Below are 19,849 nucleotides of genomic sequence, written 5' to 3' on the forward strand. Positions count from 1 at the left end.
TAATAAATTTTGTAAATTTATTATATTATATATTAATTGAGAAAAAATGATTTTTGTTTATATCATTATATAACCTAGCTTAATTAAATATTTATCATATTTTATTAAACATATATATTATACAAATTAACAAATATATTATATATTCTAAAATAAACCTGTTTTTCTTGAATTTCATTTGAAACAGATTGCAATGATGAAAGAATGTTAATGGCAACTTCATCTTCTAATATAGTTCCTTCAGAAGTTGATAACTGTTTCAATATTTTATCCTCTAAATCCCTTAACTTTCTAAAATTTAACAAATTTAATGAAACTTAAATATATTATTCTTTAAAATAAAATATAAAATTATCATAATTAAAATTTTATAGAGATAGAAAAAGGATTGATTTGAAATATTTGATAAATTCAAGAACTCTAAATAGAAAATGTACAGAAATTAAACAATTGTAAAATTATTTGATAATTTTACAATTGTTTTTTTACATTTTACATTTTATTTCTTAATTTAATTTATAAATCATAAGCATAATAGTTTGGTATTATGCTTATGAAAACTTCATAATAAAATAAACACTATAATTAAGAACTGCATTATCTTGTACTTAATATTAAGTTAACATATTTATAATATACAACAAAATATGTATTTTTTAAAATATTTGGAAAATGAAAAATATGCTAACTTTTTATTTTCTGCACTTTGAATAATTAATTGGTTTCTTTCAAATTCTAATTCTGGCTTTTCCTTTCTTACAACAATGCCCTGCAATTGATCCTCTAATCCAGCTGGTGTGATCATAAAATTTATAATTGCCACTTTCACAAACATTTCAGGCAAGTAATGAGGATTACGTAATTTTGTAGTAATATATAATCTGAAGTTATCAGAATATTCAATAGTACTATCTCCAAGTTTAATGCATAAGGTACCGCCTTGTCTAAATGTCTGTTTTAGTAATAATGGTTCCAAAATAGGATCCAAATCTTCATTAACATTTTCTATTAAAACCTGAAATAAATATATTTCTTTTTAATCGTAATTAGTTTATATCAGGGGTGGCCAACTTTTGTGTACATAAGATCTACTTTTTATCTTAAAAATGTGTCGCGATCGACTTGTTGTCGTAGGCATAGTCTAAGTGGTGAGGGGGGTGTGAAATACATACTATGTTTATACACTGTGTTTCAGTACGAGGTGTACTCCCGCGAGCTATGGGTAGACAAGGAAAATATATGTTCAAAACTATTTTTTATTTTTTAAATCACTTATTAAGTTTTCAAGATATAGGCTCATAAAGAAAATAAATTTCCAGATCCAACTTTTGATATTTGCAGTTACGAGTTCATTCCATACAGGCGGCACCTAAAAAAATCGATTTTTCGACACTTTCAAGATAGATTTTTATTAACTTAAAATATAATTTAATTTTTTTTACCAATTGCAATGTATAAATTGTGGTACTATTTGTTCGTAAACTTGAAAAAGTTGTTATAAAACTGCACAGTACGGCTGATAATTTGATTATAAGATTTTACTTTCGCGATTTTTTTTTGGGCGAGGAAAATTTATCATGGAAGAATGATATAAGATTTTTAGACTTATTTTTTGCTAATCTATCAATAGCTCGCGGGAGTGCTCTTTGTACTGAAACACCCTGTATATCTACCTACGTAAAAAACAACGTAATTATTTAACGGGCCAAAAAACTCACGTCCAGGGGAATTAAAACAACATGAGTAATTATTAATAATATTTATTAATTCAAATTAGCTACTGATGAAGACAGATTTAGAATTTATTTTATTACGTTACATTAATGGGAGGACTGAGTTTGCACGTCTTTTACCAAGGAAACATAATTAGGTTATATCCTGACAAAGATAATAATGATTCTTCAGTATGGGAATCAGTCAGGACAGAATGTTTAGTCTTCGTTAACTTTAAGTATGAAAATGCCAATTCACACAGGTATGTAGTTTCGAAACAGGAATAAATATATCTGCTACATTTGGTGATACTGGGATATTTTTCCCAATTGACGTATTTCCAAAAATCCAAAAATATAGAGGTCTGTTGCCGAAAACGCTCACTTATCAAGTAAATAGATAGGTAAGAAAAGCCATAATTTAATTTAAAACATAAAGAACAGGTACTTACATTTTAAACAAATGAAAAATTGAAACTCAACGTAGTCACCGTGGATAAATAATATTAATAATAATAATATTGTTAATACTAAAGAAAAGAAGCTACCGCATGACAATATCAAATATTCAAGCTAAATGACTGTGTTTTCTACGAGTCCAGTCATAACTGCATGCATATTGTTGCTTTTGCGCGTGTAACTGAACGCACACGTTGCGTTCAGTTACAAGTGTAACACATTAAGTCAAAGACATCGCGAGCGATCGACCAAAATTGGCATCGCGATCGACTTGTTGGCCACCCCTGGTTTATATGATATAAGAAAATTAAATTATCATTCCTATTTGGAATATTAATATTTATTAATGAAATCTTACCGAGTTTCCAACCTGAATACAGTCTTGTAATGTACGAAAAAATTTTTTATCGGTCAACTTAATAACTTTAATGTCTTTTTCCATGTTTTTAATCCATCTATTAGCTTGACCTTGAGGATCAATCATTAATGGCCACTTTATACCATTTCTAAAAACAATTTTGTTAAATTAATAATAAATTTTAAAAGTTAAATCCATAAATGCAAAAAGTTAGAAATAGTGTTTTACAAACTTTGCAATTAAAGCATTTTCGACTGAGAAATTATCTGCAGGAAGACCAGCAATTTTCCATTTTCTAACAATTATAGGATCACCAAGAACATCAAATAAGGAAAAATCTTTACTACATATAATATTTTCCTCTTCAGTAATTTTTATCCAATATAATAATTGATTCTAGATAAAATATACAGTATAAAGTACAAGAGAAATTAGTAAATAGATCACAAATGACTATTAAATAACACTAAATGAAATAAAAACTTAAAAAATCATTTATCTTCACTTTTACAATTTAACTTATTTCACAACATAATCCCTATCATTATTAATGTATGAATGATATATATCCCATTGTTTTATTAAAGCCTCAATACAGGTTGCATAAAAGTTTTGGGTTTGCTGTCTTAGCCATATCACTTCACATTCAATCTTTTCAACATTTGTGAAATATTTGCCTCTAAGATGATTTTTTTAATAGATTAAATAGGTGAAAATTGCTTGAGGCTAAATTGAGGCTGTAAGGATCAAGAAGTTTCCACTCAAATTGTTCAATTTTTTCCAGTTTAATCAAGCCAAATGACATTTGGCATTATCATGATTAAACAGTATTCCTCTTCAGTAAGTTTATATATTTTTAATTGCAATGTAAAGCTTTGACAGAACTTGACATTATGATTCAATATTCACATTCTGACCTGGCTTCTGGACAGTACTCCTTGATAATCCCTAAACACTATCAGCCGATTGCAGAGACAGAGTTTACGTTAAATGACATTTAACAACAGAATGGCCTATAGACATTGGCTGGCTGAACCGTGGTTTAAAATGCATTGCAAGGACGACCATTGCTATTTCTGAATGCCCTCTAAACGAACTTCGGCAAAACATTGGCTCTTACTTCCTTGGCCATTACTCCCATTTTAGAAGTCATTCGGCCAATCGGGTTATTCGTTTGTGATGTCAGGAAAGGTGGTCGGCTATATTCCGGAAATAAAATCTTAAGGCCGTCAACAACCATTGTTCGGCAATTAATGACAATCCTTTTCCATTCTGATATTTAATTTTGTCACCAATATGATTTAAAATACAAACAAATCCATATTTAGAAAATTTATACTGAATTCAAAATTCGTCTTCAGAATAGATTTTTAACGAATTGTTTCGTCATCGTATTACTGTCTCCCTTTGTAACCATCGAAATGAATCATTTTAAATATTTTATTATTACTATTATATTTTTTATTTCTATAAAAAGATTTTGGTAATTATTAAAATTGTCTTGTTTGTTTAACAGAACATTCTGACTAGGGGATTAACTACAGTGACCCCGAAATGCATTAACATTTTATAACCAATACAATATTTGAATTTTAATTTAAATTGGATACATTTATTTACTTGTAGTTTTAAGTCTTCATCTATTTGAATATTGGAATTGGAACATTTAAAACAAATTTAAAGTATTTAATTTTGTTATTTTTGCTCCAAGCAATTAATTAATGAATAATTTTGTCGATTCATACCATTTACAACATTTATTGAAGGAATGACATCTATGTTTAGCTAAACTTTTCCACCAACAAAACTACCACTCAAATTAAAAAGCCCTCTAAACCTGCTGTGGAGTGAGTCTAGAAAGTAGGTCAAATAACTTGTTTCTAATCGCTGACTACTTTGTGGCAAGTGAGAAATGCCATCTCTGCAATGAAATTTTTCTGAAACACAATCTACCCAATCTGTAAACCACCGTCAGCCTCTAAACATTCTCTCTGCAATCAGCTGTATAAGGTGAACCTTCCCTTCTGATGGCATTACCTTAAATTTCTTGGATGAAGGCAAAGAAGGATTATAATTATTTGCTTTTTTTCCAATATTGTAATAAATCTTAATAGCTATATGTAATTTCCTATAAATTTTAAGAACTTATCACATCACAGTTTTCAATTGGAAAGCTCACTCAGATTTTGTTAAACCAATATGTACATTTCAGAACATATACAAAAACACTCAAATTATAACAACTGAGGAAGGTATATGGCCAAAAATAATTGGTTTAAAAAGATCTCAGTGAACTTTCAGTGAGCAAATTGAAAACTGTGGTGTGGTAAATGCTTAAAATTTATAGCAAATTTATATGTAAATATAGTTGTTAAGAAGACTTATTGTGAAAGATGTTTCTATTGCATTAAGGCACACTTTGATTAGGTTAGCAGCAATGCACCCATGTTTTGTCCCCAGTAACAATCCTGCTAAGCATGTCTTGTCCTTTATCTCTATACTGAGTGAGATGGTGCAAGGACTAGCATATTCTATGTTCCTCCATAAGTTATCTGGACACCCACCCTGTGCACACTTTCTAGAAATTCAAGTGTTGATGCATTTTGGTGTAGACTAAACCAAGAGAACACCCTAGCACAGTTGCTACATTGTCTACAGCAGTATTCCCAAACTTTTTGAGCCACTGCCTCCTTGGTTCTATAAACTTATACCCAACATTCTCTCAACAGTACACCAACACCCCATCCTGTTTTCTTTTGTGTGAGAAAGGCTTTGAAATATTCTTAGAAAAGCTTTTCTACAAACCTCACACTTTATGTCCTTACTGTATGTACTGTACTGTACATTGTCGTCAACATCTGGAAATCATTAAATTCTTCTTACCCATTTTAATGAAAAAAAGGGAAAGGTTGTCAGTGATCCAAATCCTCATCTATGGTCACCATTCAGTTCCTGCCTCCAATGCCATCCTGCTTCTTTTCTCCCCCCCTAGCTCCCACTTTGGGGACCACTGACCTACAGTTACTCATCTATCAGTTTGAATCATCTCCACCACTGCACAGTTGCTTCTGTTGCAATTTTAATAGGTTCACCAGATCAGTCTTCATCAGCAACTTTTGAGCCCTTGAGAAAATTTATCAATCTAGTAGCACTCTACTTTAAATGACAACACTTCTCACTGGAAACATTTTTTTATGAATTTCCTTGCAGGAATGCCTTTAGAATGTTGCTCTTTAATTGTTTTCATTTACTATAGACCAATATTTTGAAAACAATTATTGATAGTTATTTGCAGTTATAGTATCACTCTGATGATAAAACTGCAACTGAAAACTAAACTTGCTTAGAAAAAAATAGGGAAAAAAATGAATGTAAAAAGAAACTGGATCTACATCTCTCATTGGTAATATACATATCAAATATATAAATTACTGACAGTTTTCGACAGATTTATCAACAGATGACATCAAACCAACTTTATATGTTAATTTCATATAATACTAATAATTTAGTAACCTAATTTTATCTAAAAATATTTTGTAATCCACTAAATTTGGTTATTATATTTGATATTTTTGAATGTAATTTTAAAATAAAATTCTTTTACCTGAAAATCAGTTAAAAGAAGAAATTAGGAATAGCAATATTTTTATATAAAATAAGAATATTTTTAATCCAAAGAATTATCATTAGAGAGCTTGAAAAAACTGAAAAGAATGTGGCTATTTTTTCATTATATGATATTTATTCACATCTGTAAAATTATGATTAGTAAAAGCATATCTTTCCTGCTAACATTAGTTCTGTGAAAGTAATCCGTTTACAGTTCTTTAATTACTATATATTAGACATTTTCAAAATTAAAAGCACATACAATAATGAAATCAAAAACATCGGACATACTAAAAAGAGGAATTTAATACGATGATTTTTATTTTCCATATTTTTTACAATTGAAATGCCAGAAGTGTAAGAATTGGATCAACAAAATGTAAATTCTATGTTAATTGATATAAAACTACATATAATAAAATAAGAGAAAGTTAAAAAATTTAAGTATATTAAAAACGTATCATACAGTAAATATTTCTAATCATATTGTATTTAAATTTTTCAAAAAATTTTGAAGGATAAAGTTCAGATACTTAAATACTATTGTATCAAAAATTTTATAATAAATTGTAAATTTAATATAAAATTTACAATGATACAATTACAATGAAATATAAAATCTTCATAAATGCTTTATCTTGATAAATGAAGCAAAACATTATTATTTCAAATAAAAAAACAATTTTATTTTTAGCTTATTTTAAAATTCTTTTTCAAAATATTTTACTACTTCATGTATATTTAATTACAAACAAGCAATTATTATGTGACATCATCACAATGCTGGGCTGCAATTTTTAATTGTATTTTTTAAATTTATTTAATTTAAAGTACAGTGGAACCTCGCTTAATGAGCATAATTTGTTCCAGAGTCTTACTCATAATGCGAAACACTCGTTAAGCGAAACAATTTTTCCCATAGAAATTAATGTAAAATACAATAAAGCGTTCCATGCCAAAAAAAAAAAATACTCAAATATTTTATGTATAACGCTTATTCAAAGAAAATTATACAATAAACATTGTTAAGGAGCGTGAATCATCATCTTTTCTTCTAGTGCGAAATGAACCAACTTGAAATGAGAATTTGATTTGCAGAAAAAAAAATCAGGTAATTTGTGTGATAAACACACCAAATAATATGCCAAATTCTTGGGCTATGTAAAGTCTATAATTAAGTATTAGAAATTAATTAATTTGACTAGAGGTAGGCAGTTAAACTGTCATCTCATATTTAATTTAATAATTATAAATAATTAATTTTTAATTTAGACATTTCTGGAATTTAATTTGGAATTGGTCATTAAATTTAATACGAGATGGCAGAATAACTGCCTACCTCTAGTCAGATTAATTCATTTCTAATATTTAATTATAGCCTTTACGTAGCCCAAGAATTTGGCATATCGTTTGGCATGTTTATTATATAACGGGCTATGGTTGTTGATGTTTATACGTAATATATGTGAACACAAGTTTGGAAAAATGTATGATCACAAGCGACACTAAGATGCTAGCTAAACGAGTGCTAAACACAGACTGATGGAGCATGCACACATCCAAAACTTCCCCTCTCCTTGCCACTTGTTATGCGAAATGTCACTCGTTAAGCGAGTCATTTTTTCACAATTTATTTTGCTTGTTATGCAAAACACTCGTTGTGCATGGTGCTTGTTAAGCGAGGTTCCACGTGTATATGCTTTCCATCTTCAAATTAGTAGTGTCTTGCCCCTGTACATCATACTTTTCCTTTAGCAATACAGTTATGTCAGTCATCTATCTAACTCCTTTCAGGAGAAATTTTTGAATTGAAATAATGTGACTTCCGGTTTTCATTGGAAATTCGCATATAGTTAATCGGAGCCTCCTTTCTTTAAGCTTTCCATATCTGGTCTCAGCTTTCATCTATCTAACTCTAATCAATCTATCTATTTTCTAGATTAAGGATGCAAAGATTGATGGACAGATGGATGACAGTGGGAATTTATAGGTCTACAGTTTTTGAAATTGCAGCTTAACAATAATAATTAGAATAGTTGTAATCATGTAAAAAAATATTAAATTTAACTTATTTTTATCATAAAAATTTATGTTTTTATTAAATCCATAATATCTTACCAATCTAAATGATAATGTAAAAGCTGCTAGATATGCTAATACTGCTGACGATAATAACACATCTCCAATTAAACTTTTATATTTATCATCTAATTTCTTGGAAGAATAGCTCCATCGATCTTTTTCTCCCCCAAGACCGTCAATTAGTTTTTCTGCACGCTTAAGTTTACAAGTACAGTTATTAACTTGTTCTTCCAAACCTACACAATAAAAATAACTTGTTTATATTCATTTATATATTTTTAAAAATAATTAAAATAAAATGCCATTGCAAGATTATATAATACAAAGCTTTTACAGTGATTATAACATATAGACAACAATATATATATATTGATATGGACAACAATAGTACTTAGTGCAACAATAGTGATTGTATAGATATATATATATATATATATATACACTGTATATAGCCTACAGTATATACAGAGTTCGTAGGAAAGTCTATACATTCCCTATAAGTTTTAAACTATCTGTCATAGTGCCACAGAAGTAATTGGTTGGCACCTTTAGGACATTTATCATATACAATCCATTGAATGTAATTTTACTACCCCCTAGTGAAGAAATATGAAAGTAAAGAAAACTAACTTAGAAATCAACAAAGATAGGCAAAAAAGTCCAATTAAAAATGAAAAAGCATTGTTTAAGTGTTACAAAACAATACTTGATTTAGCAGAAAACACTTCTCAACACTTTAGTTACATTTTATATTAAAATTATATTAAGATATAATTACCAATCTTTTTTAATTTATGTACTTGCAAAGTTTGCTGAATTTCATGTAATTGTTTCTGTACTTCTTCCAAAGCAATACGCTTCTTTTCAAAAGCTTTTTGTGCTTCTTTTAGTTTTTCTTCAGCTTCAATAAGTGCTGCTTTTTTAGGTTCAATATCTTTTAACACCCTAAATTTATAAATGTTGTAATTAATTATATGAATGATCATCATATAAAATTTCATATATTTTACAAATTAATAAAACAATATATTATTAAACTTAGAAAAAATATTTTTATTAAATAATACAGTATTATACATAATACAGAATGTAAAATTATTTAAGGCTAATTATTAAAACGTAATTTATGAAATATTTTATCAGAATAAAATAACTTAAATGGATATTTCAAATTAATTACATTTTGCTTTCTACATTTATATTCTCTTATTTTTCAGAGAAAAGTTAAAATTATACACACTAATCAAGTAAAACACTATGACGATCTTGAGGTGTAATGATGGCAGGGGCGGGCAGGCTCCATTTGGACTTGCAAAATTCATCTACTTCATATACAAGAAGCTGTCAGTCCATGTGGTTAGTGCAATTGCAAGTATTTATTATGTCTATACTACACATGTTTTATTTTTGAATGTTCTCTTTGTCTGTTATAAAAATTAAAGGTGAACTGTTTGCACTGTAAAGGGGTCTAATAGATATAATCTAATAGTGCAATTTAAAATTACTAAAATGTACCTCTGCTTAGTTATTAATTAAAAAGTACCAATATATGATCAGTGAGATGATCATTTCTGCTTCAGCATAGATACACCCCAGTGTTCATAACCTTAGATATGTTGGTAACTGAGAATATGGGAATTTCTTCTGCTAAATAAGGATTATATTTGTAATTTGTTGTTTCCATGATTATCGCACATTTCCCTAAAAGCAGATAAATTAAACTATTATTTAAGAGGAAAATTAATGAATTAATGCAATCACATTTTATGTTGCATTACATATTTAGTTATTTTTAATATATTTCTTGTTGTCAAAATCAAAGGATGCTAAAGTTGAACTCAACTTCTGTTTTGTTCTAATTTTATTTAAGAAGTTTCTTTCAATAAAATTCAAGTCAGGAATAGAAATTTCTATTAGCATTTTGAAGGTTCTCTCCTTTGATGAATTTTGTCATAGGGTGTGTGAAAGTCAGAATGACCCATAGTAAGATTATTGTGTAGATGTATATGTGTGATTACCACAATATAAAAGAAACATTCAAATATCCCCAAAAAAACCCCATTACAACTCAGCATTCCCTTAAATACCTCTCTCCCATTGCACCAGTGCTGCCAATCCTAATGCACAAACAAAAAGAGGAAAAAAATGAACATGTATAGTCCAAAACACTATAAATAACACTGCATCAGCACAGGTGCAAATTGGCACTTATGTAATTATTTACAGTAACAAAGCTTTGTGTATGTGAAATGATTGTCATAATGTGACTGTTTATTCAGACAGTTGCTTTTTATGATATTTAGTTTTTAAATACAGTATATGATCAACAATTTTATAAAAATATAAAACTATTTAAATAATTCTCATGGGATGATATTAACCAACAGAAAACATATTAAAAATTTAATTGATTTTTTAACCTGAATAATATCAAGTTTTTCTGCTAGTAATCTATAATAATTTATTAGTTATAAAATTAATTTGTTTTCTTTTGCAAAAATCTCTTGTCTAGCAATTCCAATTCAAACATATAAAATTAAAAAACTTTAAAAGAAATTGTTTATTGCAAAAGCAATGGAGAAGATGCTTGTTTAATGTTTATTAAAAGCAATAAAGTTTATTGACTATAAATAATTTTATTTGATTGTTATAAAAAAATTATTAATTACTTACTTGTCATAACTTGCTATAGCAATGACCCATTTACATAATCCTTCTGCAGCTATGGATGCAGATTTGATTTTTACAGGATCAAATTCAGATTTATTAATATAATTTTCCCTAATTGTTTTTATAGCTTTTAATGGGATATTGTCCTAAAATTACAAGAAGTTTATTATATAAAAGTTATATAAAATAGCATACATTTTTTAAAAATAAAAAAGGAAAAAAATTCTCTTTTTAATAAAAATATAAAACGTAATATGATATATAAAAATAAAAAAAATATAAAATAGTTTAATACATTAGGCAGTCAATAATATATTGTTTACTAATAACAAATACCTGTATTAAGCATGATAACAGTTGTACAAAATCATCAGAAGTCACTATGTATCTAATAGATGATAAGTTTTTCATTTCTACTTAAAATCTTTCTAGTATTTACATACTTTTGAATTGCTCTTCTCTTGTTATAAAAATATTCAGATATTTTCGCTAATATATTAGTATTAATGAAATATTGTGATTTATAACTCAAGTAGTGAAAATTTTAAACTATATGGGATTCTCTTATTTAGATGTAAAATGATTTTAATTATTTAAAATACATGTTGTTGCAGATTTTAGAAGTATGTTTAAAGAGATAGCATTGTAAATATAATGCACAGTAGCACAATTATTTGTAAATAGTAAAGTTTGTAAAGTTGTAAATATATGAATAAAGTTTTGTAAATATATGAGAGATGATGTAAAATACAGTCATATTTATTGAATGATGTATTTCTAAAATTAAAAAGGCTAATTGAGAATGAATAAATACTTTTTACTGTAAATAAAAATATTTAAATTTGCAATTAATGAAGAAATGCTGCTTTTATGAATGGAAAAGTTCTGATTTAAAAAAGAATATTTTTAGTAGCTGTATTATTATACAGTTCTATAGGACAATGTTATTAAATGGTTTAGATTTCAAAGAATATTTGACAACAGATACGTCAAACATTTTCTGGATAACAGATCAAAAGTGATTTGATAAGTTTTTTTATTTTACTTTGTATGTAGCTTGGCACTTTGTTGTAAAGGCTGACATGAATTATTTATGCATTTGTTTTTGTAACTTATTGTCTATATTTAATTTGTACTCAACCGATTTAGAGGAAACTAAAAATTATATATTAATTTGTGAAATGTTTATAATTAATTTGTACTGCCACATGCTAGGAAAACTTGAATTTGAAAAAAATTTTAAATTTTAAATAATAAAACGGAGTATATATGAAATACAACATTTTACTATTAAAATGAATTTGAAATATTAATTTTATAAAAGTATCAAAATATTTGTATCATCTAATGAAATATGTGCAAGTTCTTAGATTATAACTATCTATGAAATTAATCATAATTAATGCTTATCTAAAAAAAAATGTATATTTATAATATTCAATATAAAAATAATATATACCAGATATTTCCATAAATAAATTATCTCCAAACCTAAGTCCATGGACTTTAGTCTTGTATACTAGGTTTATTTTCAGTACAACAATTTTGTAGACAGCAATTTCCCTTTAATGAAGATTCTTTTTCAGAATGATAGATTACCTCATTGTTACAGTAAAAATGGATTATTTATCAATTCTTTTTATCTCTATGTCCTTAATATAAAAAGGAAAAAAGTAAAACATTGTCTACTTGGACTTTGTTTATAAATGGGACTTATTAAACTAGTTTAGTTTCTCATTAGCAAAAAGAGGAAGTCTTAGTCTGTTGGAATCAACGATCGCGATGTTTTGTAGATGTTCTGACGTAATAAAAGGTTGGTGGCGTTGTTGACCCCTCGAGGAAAGTGACCTCATTTCACTCTCCCCTTTTCCAGCACTGACCTTCCGTGAGTTAAGACCGTGTGTAATCTTTGTGCATTCTTTGTTCTTTAGTTACATAACCGGTTACGCTAGTCCAACTGCCTTTTTACCAATCTTTCCGATAAGCGCCAAGTCTAACAGGTTATGGGCCCAGTTACGGCAACAACTAATTAAGCATAAGGAAAAGATAAAGGTAAATTCAAGGAATAATATAAACTAAATAAATTTATGCAAGAAGAATATTCGGCGAGAACAAAAGACTTCACAATGGCGGATAAAAGTTACGTTGCCATCACTAAATTGAACAACAACAATTATCACATTTGGAAATATAAGATGGAATTGCTGTTGATAAAAGACGAGTTATGGGACGTAATACAAAAGGAAATACCCTCGGATCCTGACTCATCTTGGTTAACAAAGGACAGAAAGGCGCGCGCCATGATAGGCCTCCTGATGGAAGACAATCAACTGCCATTAGTAAGAAAGGAAACTACAACTAAAGGAACTTGGGAAGCCATAAGGAAACACCATGTTAAGTCTACACTATCAAATAAAGTTTACCTATTGAAGAAAATTTGCAATTTAAAACTAGAAGAAAACAGCGACATGGAGATACACTTGGCCAACATGGAGGAAATGGTTGATCGTCTTACGGCACCAGGAGAAACTCTAGCTGAGAAATTAAAGATAGCATTATTACTTAGTAGCTTGCCAGACAGCTATAGCACTTTAATAACAGCACTAGAGACTCGTCCAGAAGAAGATTTAACTCAAGAGTTAGTACATAATAAATTAATCGAAGAACACTCAAGAAGAAAGACCTCATCAAATGAAGAATGTGAAGTGGATAAAGCATTTAAAGTGGGAGCACGCCCAGTAACTCAGAAAAGGAATTTGCTCAAAAGTTGTTATTTTTGCAAAAAGCAGGGACATGTAAAGAAAGAATGTAGGAAATATGCAACATGGAAAGAAAAACATCCAAATCAGATCAACAAAATTTATGCGGAAAGTGATGAACAACACCCGGAAAAGGAATCCTATGTATGTTTTAAGACAGGAACACAAAACGAGATTCATCAATGGTACGTAGACTCGGGAGCTTCGTCACATATGTGTTGCGAGAAGTATTTATTCACAACCATTAATAGTAAACATAGAGAGAGAGAGTAATACTAGCCAATGGTCAAGCCCTATACACTGAAGGTAAAGGCAATGTAATGAGAACCTGCATGGATGAAAATAACGAACGACGTCGAATATATATGAAAGACGTGCTAGATGTGCCACACCTTAAAGGAAATTTAATTTCAGTCAGAAGACTAACGACATTAGGGTTTACCATATAATTTGAAGGGAACATTTGCTCTATCCAGAAAAATGGAGTAACAGTAGCATCGGCAACAGCAAACACATGTTTGTATGAGCTTGATAAATCACATAAAGCGCTTACAGTGGTTAATGATACGAAGGAATGCATCCATTTATGGCATAGAAGATTAGGGCACCGTGACATGAACTCTATAATTTCGATGCAGAATAAACAATTGGCTACAGGAATAAATATTCAGAAATGTCGCATATTCAAACCTTGTGAGTATTGCATAGAGGCCAAGATGACTACTAAAAGTTTTCCAAGGAAATCGGAAACCAAAACCTATCAATTACTTGAATTAATACACACTGATGTATGCGGACCAATGCAAACAGCAACACCGAGAGGCAACAAATACATTTTAACCATGATAGATGATTATAGTAGGTACACCGAAATATATCTTCTTAAACATAAAAGTGAAGTACCCGATAAAATAAAGGAATATGTTAAATATGTACAAACAAAATTTGGAAGAACTCCTCAACGAATCAGATCGGACAGAGGAAGTGAATTTTCAAGTACCAACTTAAAGACGTTCTTTAAAAATGAAGGTATTCTGTGGGAAACTACAGCACCTTATTCCCTGCAACAAAATAAAGTAGCAGAAAGGAAGAATAGATACCTGACAGAAATGACAAGATGCATGTTAATTGATGCTCGATTACCGAATAAATACTGGGGAGAAGCGGTGAATAGTGCAAATTACCTACAGAATAGATTAATTACTAAAGCGAGTGAAACAACTCCGTTCGAAAAATGGCATGGAAAGAAGCCAAACCTCTCGCATATAAGAATTTTTGGATGCTCAGCCTATGTTATTAAACATAAAGATCGAAAGAAACTAGAACCTAAAGCCACAAAACTAATTTTTGTAGGATACGAGAGAGCATCGAAAGCTTATCGATTAATTGACACGAAAACTGATAAGATAACAATAAGCAGAAATGTTCACTTTCTGGAAAACGTCAAGCACAGAGACTCCGAAATCGATATACACGATGATAATGAAAATTCGAAACAAGTTACAATTGTTGATAACACGAATTTAAAAGAAGAATGTGAAACGAAAACAAGGGAACAAGAAATGGAAGAATCTGGCATACATTTAAGGAGATCGGAAAGAATTACTAAGGGAGTATCTCCTATAAGGTTAATTGAAACAATAAATTTATCAGTGACAGAGGATGCAGTAGAACCGAGAGAATATAGCGAGGCAATCGCAGGCAAACATTCCAAAGAATGGAGCAAAGCCATGAATCAAGAAATAGCAGCCATGAAAAATAACGGCACATGGAAAATTACGAAATTACCTCCAGGTAAAACTGCGGTAGGAAGCAGATGGGCATATAAAATTAAGAGGGACGAAAACAATAAAGTTAACCATTTTAAGGCTCGTTTAGTCGCTCAAGGATACACACAAAAGTATGGCTTCGACTACGATGACGTATATGCCCCCGTGATCAAAACTGCCACCCTTCGAACACTCCTAACTATAGCCAGAATTAAGAACATGAAAGTTAAGCATTATGACATTGAAACGGCTTATTTAAATGGAGACTTATCCCACGAGGTATACATGAAACAACCCGAAGGATATGAAGAAGGATCACCGGACATGGTTTGCAAATTATTGAAAAATATATATGGCTTGAAACAAGGAGCGAATGAATGGAATAAAAAGTTCAATGAAACATTGCTATCTAAGGGATTTAGAAGAAGCGTGGCCGATCCCTGTCTTTACACCAGAGGCCATAAAAGATGTTTGTATTTAGCAATTCATGTAGATGACGTAATAGCAATGGCCACAGACGAACATACGTTAACCGAATTTGAAACCGAAATGAAGGATATGTTTAAAATCAAGAATTTAGGTGACTTAAAATATTATCTGGGAATACAATTTGAAAGAGACGAAAATGGAATATTTTCACTCCACCAAGAAAGATATATCGAAAATAAATTGCGAGAATTTAACTTATCCGATTCAAGACCGTCTAATATTCCTATGGATACAGGATACTTAAGAAGAAATGAAATGCCTGATACATTCAAAAACAACAATGTATACAGAAGTGCTATTGGATCTTTATTATATCTAGCGACTAATTCGCGTCCAGATATTGCGATAAGTACATCGATATTAGCGAGAAAAGTAACAAAACCTTCGGAAAGTGATTGGGTGGAAGTAAAAAGAATCTTTCGTTATCTGAATTCGACAAAGAAGAAGAAACTTAAATTAGGAAATATCGACGAAGAATTAGAACTTAAATGTTATGTAGACGCCGACTGGGGAGGCGATCGTATAGACCGCAAATCGAACACAGGATATTTGCTCTTGCTAAAAGGAAGTCCTATTCAGTAAAAAGCAACAGTGTGTAGCACTTTCGTCCACCGAAGTGGAGTATGTAGCCTTGGCAGAAGCTACTCAAGAAACTGTATGGATGAAACGACTTCTAGAAGAAATAAATCTACCGATTACAACACCTATCAAAATATTTGAGGACAATCAAAGTTGTATACGACTTTTAGAATTAGGAAAAGCACAACAACGCATGAAACATATCGACACAAAATACCATTTTGTATGCGATTTAAAGAATTCGGGAGAAATTACTGTGATTTATTGTCCGAGTGAACGGATGACAGCCGACTTGTTGACAAAGCCGCTAGACGCGAATAAGGTTAATAAATTTACTCGCGATATCGGATTGTATTAATGATCAATCGTTGAGGGGATGTGTTGGAATCAATGATCGCGATGTTTTGTAGATGTTCTGACATAAATAAAAGGTTGGTGGCGTTGTTGACCCCTCGGGGAAAGTGACCTCATTTCACTCTCCCCTTTCCAGTGCTGACCTTCCGTGAGTTAAGACCGTGTGTAATCTTTGTGCATTCTTTGTTCTTTTGTTACATAACTGGTTACGCTAGTCCAACTGCCTTTTTACCAATCTTTCCGATAAGCGCCAAGTCTAACATAGTCAACACGTAAAATAAAGATATTTTGTTTTACCTGTTGACTAAGACTTCCTCTTTTTGCTAATGAGAAACTATACTGGTATAATAAGTCCTATTTATAAAAAAGAGCCAAGTAGACAATATAAAATAGATTATTTATCCTTGGCAACTGCACCTCTGAGATATATAAACCTTAAGGAAGAGACAGTGTTAGACTACTGTAGATATCTTGCCTTTTTTTAATATTTATTGTTCTCAGGTTATTTTGTTGTTATTATTTATTGTAAATAATGTAAATTAGTTTTAATTTATTGTAAGTGGCTTGATTTGACTGTATAAAACTTTCTAGATAATAGATATCAATTTTCAATGCTAAAAAATAAATTGAGGTAAATTCTGAAACAGACATTGTCTTCATATTCTTCACTATTTATCAAAAATAATTAGAATATTATCAAGAATATTGTATTTGAGTGTAAAGAGACTGAATATTATGATTCTTCTGATAAAGAATAATTTAATTTATATTAATAAATAAGTTCCTAAAAGTAAGTGTAAGACTATTTTTGTCATCAGTTCTTTACATTTAAGTTGCTTGGATTCTGTAATTAGTTATGAAAATATCCAATACATCAATATATAATAAATATAACAAAAACAGCAGACTCAAAATAAGAGAGTAAAATGTTAAAATTAAACACTAAGATTCTTTCATTCAATACAGATTATATCTAAATAATTTTATTTTCATATAATACAATGTATTTCTTAAATCTATTAATAGTAGAAAATATTATTTTAATTCAAATTTTATCATCCAAATAATTTAAATTGGTTAAATTTTCAATAGAACTGAGAAGCATGCCTATTATAAGCAAGGTTTTGAATAAATTTCCATTACTCAACTATAGTATTTGGAAAGTTTTAAGTATTAATTAAAATTGATTTTAAATTAATATGATAGATTTGATATATTTTGGAGCTGATTAAAATTATTTTAAAATAATTTAATTTTTATGTATAACTTTTTAAAAATCTGTTTCTATAATAAAAATTTATATGCTTTCTTAAATGAAATCTAAATTCCAATTTATATATTCTTACTTATTGTTTGCCATAAAAATAAATATATTATTAAATTTTCAACAAAATTTTAATCTTAAATAATGACAATAATTATAAAAATTAGTGTCTAAAACTGTTGACTAAATCTTTATAATGCTGTTAATTCTAAAATCTATTAACTCTTTAATTTCTAAAACAAAATTTCAATTTGGACACTTTCATTTTATATTTTAAATTTCCAATTTAATAATACCGAAATATTATTCCTGATTTATTATTTTAAAATAATATTTTAAGTACTATCGCTATATCATTGATAACTTTGATTTAGTTCAAATAAAAAGAAAAATTTGAATAATTTGTGACGGCATGTAGTGTCCTCTCGCAACACTAGAGGGTGTACAGTACTTCTGAAAGTGGAATCTATTTCCTTCAGATATAAAATAGGTAACACAGGAACTTTGCTTCTTGTCTACTTGCTGACCTCTGATGTCTATAGTGACTGCCAATGTGGTAATTTCTTCATTGTATGTAATATATTTGTAAAAATAAAGAAAATATAACTGCATGCACATTGACTAGGCATTTCTCTACAAACCATATTAGTCTGCAAATTAATTCAAAATGTTTTCAGATTTCAGAAAAATAGAAGACATGCCCCATCATGCAATCATAGATGTACTATTCTAAATTAAACAGACAATTTATATTTGAGTCAACATATTTTATAAGAAACTAACCTTATCATAATTTTGCAGATGTTCTAAACATTTCATATCAGCAAGAAATTTTTTTGATGGTCCCCAATAATCTTCTGTTGTTTGGCCTAACAAAAAATTAACATATAATTATTTAATTTGAAACATTTCTTAAATATAAAATTAAAATAAAACTTTCATTTACCTATTAAATCTTTAGTAATAATTGGTTTAATTTCTTTTAAAATACAAACTGCTTCCATGACTAATTTTATTCCAGGAGGTGGATGTATCATTGTTTTAAGAAATGTTATATCCTGTAAGATAAGGTAATTTAAGTGATAAAATCTGAGATATTTTTATTTTTGAAGTAAATAAATAGCATGCGAATTAATGTAAATTCATATCTATTCAAATAAAATGTGTTAATAAGTGTTATATATTATTTAATTTTTTTATCTGATATCAAAACAATGTAAAAACAAAAATAAATAATGTATATTTACAGTAGGAGTTATTGTATTCAAAGCTTTATTAGCAGCGATTAATTGTGGCATTGCTTCAGCTAATTTTGAATCACACTCTTCTTTGATGATATTTGCTTCATCAGTTTGAATATTAGCTAATAATTCATCTTCCTTCATTTTCATTTCAATTTTTGCAACTTCTTCCGATTCATTTTCAACCATTTCCATTGTATTAGCAACCTCTTTACTTGCCTCAATTAATTGAGGTTGCAATTTTGATAATTCATCCTTCATTTCAGAAACTTGATCAGATGCATGTGCCAACTGCTCTAATCCAATTTTATATCGTTGTTTTAATTTTATAATTTCTCTGTTTAGAAAAATATTTATTATTTTTTTATTTATAATCTGAAACCATGCTTCTAACTTTGTTGTTTCAGACATGATGAAGAGTTATATATTAAGACACTTGACAGTTTTTCATCTTTTATTTAGTTGAGAGAAGACGAAAGATGAAAAAACCGCTAAGTGTCA

The 19,849-nt window shown here is 29.1% G+C and overlaps 1 protein-coding gene across 11 annotated transcripts in view; it reads right to left on the reverse strand.

Moving 5' to 3' along the window:
* The window catches only part of Dhc36C (Dynein heavy chain at 36C), a 155,721-nt gene that overhangs the window by 46,225 nt on the left and 89,647 nt on the right, over positions 1–19,849 (reverse strand). For all 11 annotated transcript variants that reach the window (XM_067284092.1, XM_067284094.1, XM_067284091.1 and 8 more), the window contains 10 exons: positions 19,355–19,685; positions 19,054–19,165; positions 18,891–18,976; positions 10,897–11,039; positions 9,002–9,168; positions 8,260–8,459; positions 2,762–2,925; positions 2,530–2,677; positions 690–1,015; positions 159–291 (listed from right to left, as the gene is read on the reverse strand). In XM_067284092.1, coding sequence (XP_067140193.1) covers positions 159–291; positions 690–1,015; positions 2,530–2,677; positions 2,762–2,925; positions 8,260–8,459; positions 9,002–9,168; positions 10,897–11,039; positions 18,891–18,976; positions 19,054–19,165; positions 19,355–19,685 — 1,810 coding nt within the window. The remainder of the gene's footprint in view (positions 1–158; positions 292–689; positions 1,016–2,529; positions 2,678–2,761; positions 2,926–8,259; positions 8,460–9,001; positions 9,169–10,896; positions 11,040–18,890; positions 18,977–19,053; positions 19,166–19,354; positions 19,686–19,849) is intronic.

This window comes from Centruroides vittatus, unplaced genomic scaffold (assembly GCF_030686945.1).
Source record: "Centruroides vittatus isolate TY-2023 unplaced genomic scaffold, ASM3068694v2 scaffold_1152, whole genome shotgun sequence".
NCBI lineage: Eukaryota > Metazoa > Arthropoda > Arachnida > Scorpiones > Buthidae > Centruroides > Centruroides vittatus.